Source organism: Galeopterus variegatus, unplaced genomic scaffold, assembly GCF_000696425.1.
Source record: "Galeopterus variegatus unplaced genomic scaffold, G_variegatus-3.0.2 Scaffold147, whole genome shotgun sequence".
Lineage (NCBI taxonomy): Eukaryota > Metazoa > Chordata > Mammalia > Dermoptera > Cynocephalidae > Galeopterus > Galeopterus variegatus.
Window position 1 is genome coordinate 468,302 of NW_007726258.1, and position 8,134 is coordinate 476,435.

At 39.8% G+C, this 8,134-nt stretch overlaps 1 protein-coding gene across 1 annotated transcript in view; it reads right to left on the minus strand.

Moving 5' to 3' along the window:
* TCTN2 (tectonic family member 2) overlaps window positions 1-937 on the minus strand; it is a 29,701-nt gene extending 28,764 nt beyond the window's left edge. The window contains exon 1 of the mRNA XM_008591514.1: window positions 934-937. Coding sequence (XP_008589736.1) covers window positions 934-937 — 4 coding nt within the window. The remainder of the gene's footprint in view (window positions 1-933) is intronic.
* Between the last annotated feature and the right edge of the window lie 7,197 nt (window positions 938-8,134).

The window sequence follows — 8,134 nt, forward strand, 5'->3', positions numbered from 1 at the left end:
GGCAGGCAGCCCTCGGTGTCGGGCCGGCGCCGCGCTCAGCCAGTGAGCGGGAACCGGTTTCCACATGGGATCCGAACCCTCGGCGGGAGCAGGCGCACTCTCCAGTGCGCCACAGGGCGGGCCCTGAGCTTAACTTTTTATATATTAAAAGGATCTTGAGACACGCCAGGAGGGGGATGGGGCGGGGAGGAGGGAGGGAAGGGAAGGGCGAAGGGGAGGGGAGGGGAGAGGAGGGTAATAAATAAATAAATAATAATACAAATGATCTTGAAAAAGCAGGAGTCCCTGCTCAGTTCAAAAGCTGCGTTTTCCGCCCACCCTGGAGTTCATGCCACCACCTCGCAAGAGCCGGCCTATGGGCACTGACTTCTAAACAAAAAGGGTAGGATTTGCTCCTTAGTAAAGCTGATTTTTATGGGGGTTTGGGGAGGGAGGACAAAAAAGGAAGGAGGCTGCAGTGCTATAATTGGGTGGCGCTGTTGAATTTTTACTATCGTTCTCCCAGTTTTTTGAAAGGTTTTCTTCACCGCACAGAGCTCTCAGTCCTCTGAAAGCAAATCTGATCAAAGAACACACAAAAGGTTTTGCCCAGCGATAGGACAGATGCAAAAGCATCAGAAGTCTGCCTTGAAAAGTCTGCTACTGAAAACATCAATAGCCTCAAACTATTCTAAGTGTTATTATAGTTTAGTGACTAAGAGAGCAGGCTCTGCGGTGGAACTGCCTGGTTTGGGATTTCGTATTCCCTCCTCATGTATTCTCTCGCAAAGTGACTTTGGGCAAGTCATTTAACCTCTCTTAGGCTTCAGTTTTCTCCAAAAAGGAAATAGAAAGTCCCTCCCTCACAGGATTGTGTGAAGATTAAGTGAGGTAACATACCGAATGAGGTTAGACCAATGCCTGGCATATAGTAAGCACTCAATTAATGCTCACCCATTTTGTTAGCTGTCATAGGAATGTTGTGTCCATTAGCTGAGAGAATCCATGTATGGTGTTCAGCACTATGCTTGACAAACAGAAAATGCCAAGTAAGTTTGTCATTATTACCCTTAATGTTCACTTACATATTAATTGATCAGCAAATCTAACGTTCTGAAAGGATTCTGAAAGTTGAGGCTCTGCAAGTGTCTTACACCAAGCGTTACCTTTTTCTTACACTCTCCTGCAGAACAGCAGATTGCTGCAGTTGTAACGTTAGTGTAAAATTTCTCCGGCACCTCAGCTTCTCTCTGGGAAACTGCAAAGTGTTTACATCTCTTGATAATAAATAAAGCTGGGAATAAAGCCGAGGAGAATGTTATTAAGAGGAAACTTGTCACTTAAATACTTGTGTTATTCCCCATCTGTCTTCGGGAGAACGAATCTACAAATTGTCCGCATGGCCAAACTGAAAAGCTGCAGAGGTGAATCCTCTCGAAAGAAACATTCCTAGAAATACATAACCATGGCCTGTTCTATTCCTCCCCACATCATTTCACACACTCTCTCTTTACTACAAAGAATGCATGTAGTTTGCTTAGGATTGTTCTAGGTGTATATGTGATAGCTTGACTGATCCAAGGTTGAGTCAATGTTTAGCTCTAATGGGAAACTGAAAATAGCCTAGCAGGAGATTCGTTTTGGACCTTGTGAGTGGTTATCATCAGACCAGTGGATTTGCTGGGGCATCCTGAACAAGGCTGTACAGGAGGGATGCTTGAATGACTTAGCTCTAAAGGAAATCCAACTCAGGGATGCCAGAAACAAGCCCAGAGTCGGTGATGGATGGTGAACATGTACTCTTCCTTTCACTCTTGGCTAAATAACTCTGGAAAAGTTACTTAACTCCACCCTCTGTCTCTTCACCTGTAAAATGGGAATAATGATATATTATGAGGAATAAATGAGTTAATATATTTAAAATATATAGAACTGTGTTCGATATAAAATAAATGCTTAATAAATAACTAAATAAATGCTTAATAAATGCTAGCTAATATAATCATTATTCATTCCACAAATATGTTTTCACCATTATTTAGCCATTGGGGATAAACACTAGCTACTGTGAACAAAATATACAAAAATTCCAACCCTCATGAAGCTTACATTCTCAGAGGGGAGACAGACAATAAACAAATAAAATATGCAGTGTGTGTCAGATTAGAATGGCTAGTGAAGGAAAATTAAGATACAAAAATTCCAACCCTCATGAAGCTTACATTCTCAGAGGGGAGACAGACAATAAACAAAATATGCAGTGTGTGTCAGATTAGAATGGCTAGTGAAGGAAAATTAACCAGGGAAGGAGAGAACTGGGGAAAGAGATTACATTTTTAAATAGGATTGTCAGGAAGTTCTCACAGAGATGATTATTATCTCCATTTTACAGATGAAAAACCCGAGGCACAGAGAGGATAAATAATTTGTCCAAATTGGCAGAGAGCCAGGACTCAAGCCCAGGCAGCCTGGCCTCAGTGTCTGAGCTCCAACCCCTACAACTAATTGTTGGGATGATTGTATCATTGGGGTGGACTGCAACGTGGTGTCATTACTACTACCATCCATAACTGTAGGGGAGAAAGAAGCCAATTCCCACAGGAAGAAAAGCGTGTGGGAACCATAAGGAGAGATATTTTGGTTCAAGGTATAAAGTTGACTGATAATTAGAGTTGTTTGAAATAGAAGGGGCCGGGCTGGGAATGTAAGAGCCCACCACAGCAAATAGTCATAGACACAGAAGAGCCGTTTTGTGGAATACAGCTTTAAGCAGAATGCTAACCATAAAGAAGTTTCTTTTTTTTTTTTTTTTTTCCTTTTTTGTCTTTTTTCGTGTCCGGCAACGGATCGCAACCCTCAGTGTCGCGCCCGTACCGGACCGGGACCGGCAACGGGATCGCAACCCTCGGTGTTGCTCCCACACCTTGCTCAGCCAGTGAGCGGGAACCGGTCTGTATGTGGGATCCGAACCCTCGGTGGGAGGGCCACCACGCTCCCAAGCGGCGCACTGTAGCAGTGTGCCACCGGACCGGCCCCCATAAAGAAGTTTCTTTGTAACCTTGGCTCACTGCATAGCTTGTTGGAAAACATTGTAGGACTTAGTGCTCAGGAGGAGCAAAATAATAAGAGCTAATCAGTAACTTCGTGCGCTAACCATTCTTCCTTTGGAGTTACAGCTGTCTGGGAACAAGACAGCATCCAGCTTCTGGGAGCCAGATAACACCCGTGTTCCAAGGATGAATGAAACAGTTACAGAACTGGCCCTAAGATTTAAAAAAACAAAAACAAACAAAAAAAAAACCCTGGAGCTTGCAAGATTTCATGTAGCAGCCTTCTGATGGGACTAAACTCTGTTTCCCACACTTCTCCCTTTAAAAACCCTTTCCAGACCTTTTTAGTTTAACTGTCTCCTCAGATATTTGATGATAAAGCTTCCTACCTCACACCAATGTTTAGGACTTTTGTTTCTTTGAGCGAAGAATGGCTGGACTTGGGCTGCAAACAGCAACATGGTGTTTTGAAAGCACTGGAAAGCTGGTGGCTTCCTCGTAGGGCCCCTGGGCACGGACTGACTGCATGAGGATGTGGCCCTTCCCATAATGAAACCACATAGGTGGTGTCAATTCTTTGGGCATGGTGATGTAAGCACAAATATAAGAGGGAGTGGTGTAATAAGAATTTGGCCTCTTATCAAAACGTCAGATTGTACCCCATAAGCATGTACAATTACAATGTCAATTAAAATACAAATTTTAATTTATTTACTTATTTTTATTTTTTATTTTTTTTAAAAGATGACCGGTAAGGGGATCTCAACCCGTGGCTTGGTGATGTCAGCACCACACTCAGCCAGTGAGCAAACCGGCCATCCCATATATGGGATCCGAACCCGTGGCCTTGGTGTTATCAACACTGCACTCTACCGAGTGAGCCACAGGCCGGCCCAAAATAAAAATTTTTTAAAGGTACACAAAAAACATTATTTAGCAAAAAATCTAAATAAATGGAAGGATATACCATGTTTCTGGGTTGAAAGACTTCGTATCATATATACATAAATGTTGGTTCTCTCCAACATGATTTGGAGATTCCATGCAACCCCAATCAGAATTCCAGCCAGTTTTTTTGAAAATTGGCAAGGTGATTCTAATATTTGCATAAAAATGTAAATGACCAAAATTAACTAAAACAATCTCAAAGAGCAGAGTTTGAGGACTTTTACTACTACAGATCAAAACTTACTAAAAATTTTCAAAGTGCACTTGAAAAATGTGTATTCTATAATTGTTGATTATAACATTCTATATAAATTTATTGGATTAATTTTTCAATCATGTATTTCATAGCTTTTATATATTTTCTGATTTTATTTTTGCTCTATTCTACCAGTTACTGAGAAGGTGTGTTAAAATCTCCTATGGAATAAATTTAACAAAAGAACTACAAGAAAACTATAAAACGTAATTGAAAGAAATTAGAAAAGACCTAACTAAATGGCAAGACATCCCATGTTCATGAATTGGAAAACTTCATATTGTTAAAATAGCAATACTCCCCAAAATGATCTATCAATTCAGTACACTTCTTATTAAAATCCCAGATGGATTTTCTTTCCTCTGAAAACAACATACTGATCCTAAAATTTACATGGAAACACAAGGACCTAGAATAGCCAAAACAATCTTGAAAACGAAGTACAAAGTTGGAGGAGTCATACTTTCTGATTTCAAAACTTTCTGGGCCGGCCCGGTGGCGCACTGGAGAGTGCGCTGCTTGGGAGCGCAGCGGCGCTCCCGCCGAGGGTTCGGATCCCATGTGGAGACCGGTTCCCGCTCACTGGCTGAGCACGGTGCGGGCACAACACTGAGGGTTGCGATCCCGTTGCCGGTCCCCGGTACGAGCGCGACACCGAGGGTTGCGATCCCGTTACCGGTCAGTAAAAAAGACAAAAAGGAAAAAAAAAAACTTTCTGCAAAACTATAGTAATTAAAACAGTATGATGGGCCGGCCTGGTGGCGCACTGGAGAGTGCGCCGCTTGGGAGTGTGGCAGCGCTCCCGCCGAGGGTTCGGATCCCATGTGGAGACCGGTTCCCGCTCACTGGCTGAGCACGGTGCGGGCGCAACACCGAGGGTTGCGATCCCGTTGCTGGTCCCTGGTACGGGCGCGACACTGAGGGTTGTGATCCCGTTACCAGTCAGTAAAAAAGACAAAAAGGAAAAAAAAAAAAACAGTGTGGTATTGGGAAAGGATAGGCAATAGCATAGATTTGAAAGTCCAGAAATAAACACATTTATGGTCCATTGATTTTCAACAAGGGGGCCAGGATAATTAAATGGGTAGACAGTCTTCTCGACAAATGGTACTTGGACAACTGGATATCTACAGTAAAAGAATGAAGTTGGACCCCTTACCTTACACAATATACAAAAGTTAACAGAAAATGTTTCAAAGATCCAGCTGAAACTAAAATACCCATTAGAAGAAAACAAAAGTAAAGCTTTGTGAACTTGGATTAGGCAATGGTTTCTTAGATATGACAATAAAAATACAAGTAATAGCAGCAAAAATAGCTAAGTCAAAATTAAATACATTTTTAAATAGATTCATAAAAATGAGAAACTTCTGGGCCAGCCCGTGGCTCACTTGGGAGAGTGTGGTGCTGATAACACCAAGGTCACAGGTTCGGATCCCTATATGGGGATGGCTGGTTAGCTCACTTGGGAGAGCGTGGTGCTGACAGCACCAAGTCAAGGGTTAAGATCCCCTCACTGGTCATCTTTAAAAAAAAAAAAATGAGAAACTTCTGTGTCTCAAAGGACACAATCACAAAAGTGAACTTGAAAATCATATATCTGATCAGAGACTTGTATCAAAATTTTTACAACTCAATAATAAAAAGACAACCCAATTTAAAAATAAGCAAAGTATTTGAGTAGACATTTCTCCAAAGAAGATATAGAAATGGCCAACAGCACATGAAAAGATTCTCAACATCATTAGTCATTAGGGAAATGTAAATCAAAACCACAATGAGACATCACTTTACACCTACTAGGATGTCTATAATTTAAAAAGAAAAAAACAGAAAATAACAAGTGTTATCAGGGATATGGAGGAATTGGAAACCTCATACATTGCTGGTAGGAATGTAAAATGGTGAAGATATTATGGAAAACAGTTTAGCAATTCCTTAAAGGGTAAACATAGAATTACAATATGACAATTCCACTCCTAGGTGTATACCCAAAGGAATTGAAAGCAGGGACTCTAACAGATACCTGTAAATCCATGCTAGTATTATTCAAAATAGCCAAAAGGTGGAAACAACCCAAATGTCCATCAACAGATAGATAAACAAAATGAAGTATATGCATACTATGAAGTACTCAGCCACAAAAGGAAATGAAGTTCTAATGCACGCTACAACTCAGATGAACCTTAAAAACATTATGCTAAGTGTAATAAGCCAGACACAGAAGGACAAATTTTGTGTGATTCCACTTACATGAAACACCTAGAATAGGCAAATTTATTGGCACAGAAACATTAGAGGTTAACAGGCTCTGGAGAGGGAAAGGAGGGGGATATGGAGTAATTGCTTAATGGTTACAGAGTTTCTGAATGGAGTGATAAAAGTTTTTGTAATAGTGGTGATGGTTGCATAACATTGTGAACATAATTAGTGTCACTGAACTGAACAATTAAAAATTGGCTAAAATGGCAATTTTATTTTACAATTTTAAAAAATTAGTAATCTAATACAGCAGAAAACATTGAATTTACTCTTTAAATGAGTAAATTGTATCATATTTAAATTATATCTCAATAAAGCTGTTAAAAAATAATCAAAGGACTTGAATAGACATTTTTCCAAAAAAGACATACAAACGGCCAACAAGCACATGAAAAGATGCTCAACATTATTAGTCATTAGGGAAATGCAAACCAAAACCATGAGATACCACTTACCCACTAGGATGGCTATAATTACAATAACAAAAACAAAAAACTAGGCAGTAACACATGTTGGCAAGAGTGCAGAGAAATTGGAAGCTTTATGCATTGCTGGCAGGAATGCAAATAATNTGAACTGAACAATTAAAAATTGGCTAAAATGGCAATTTTATTTTACAATTTTAAAAAATTAATAATCTAATACAGCAGAAAACATTGAATTTACTCTTTAAATGAGTAAATTGTATCGTATTTAAATTATATCTCAATAAAGCTGTTAAAAAATAATCAAAGGACTTGAATAGACATTTTTCCAAAGAAGACATACAAACGGCCAACAAGCACATGAAAAGATGCTCAACATTATTAGTCATTAGGGAAATGCAAACCAAAACCATGAGATACCACTTACCCACTAGGATGGCTATAATTACAATAACAAAAACAAAAAACTAGGCAGTAACACATGTTGGCAAGAGTGCAGAGAAATTGGAAGCTTTATGCATTGCTGGCAGGAATGCAAATAATGCAACCAGTTTAGAAAACAGTTTAGCAATGCCTCAAAAGTTAAAGTTACCATTTGACCCAGCAATTTCACTTCTAGGTATGCACCCAAGGTAACTGAAAGCATCTGTCCACACAGAATTGTACACAAATAGTAATACCAGCATTATTCATAAAGCCTGATGTTGGAACCAACCCAAATGTTTATCAACTAATGAATAAATAAAAGAAAATGTAGTATATCCTTACGGTTGAATACCATTTGTCCATGAAAGGAATACTGATACATGTTTACATGCTATACCCTGGATAACATTGAAAACATGTTAAGTGAAGAAAGCCAGATACAAAAGGCCACCTATTGTATGAATCTACTTAAATGAAATACCTAGAACTGGTAAATCCATAGAAACAGAAGGTAGATTAGTGGTTGCCTGGAGCTTGGCAGGAAGGAAGAGCAGGGAGTAACAAGTATTTGTGTCTTTCGTGATTGATTAAAATGTTCTAAAATTGGGTAGGGGTGATGGTTGCACAACTCTGTGAATATACTAAAAACCACTGAATTTTACTCATTAAAAGGGTGAATGTAATTATATGTAAAAAGTTTCAATAAATCTTTATTTGAAAAAAAAAAGGGGCCGGCCCGGTGGCGCACTGCGCTAGTGTGCCGCTTGGGAAGTGCGGCGGCGCTCCCG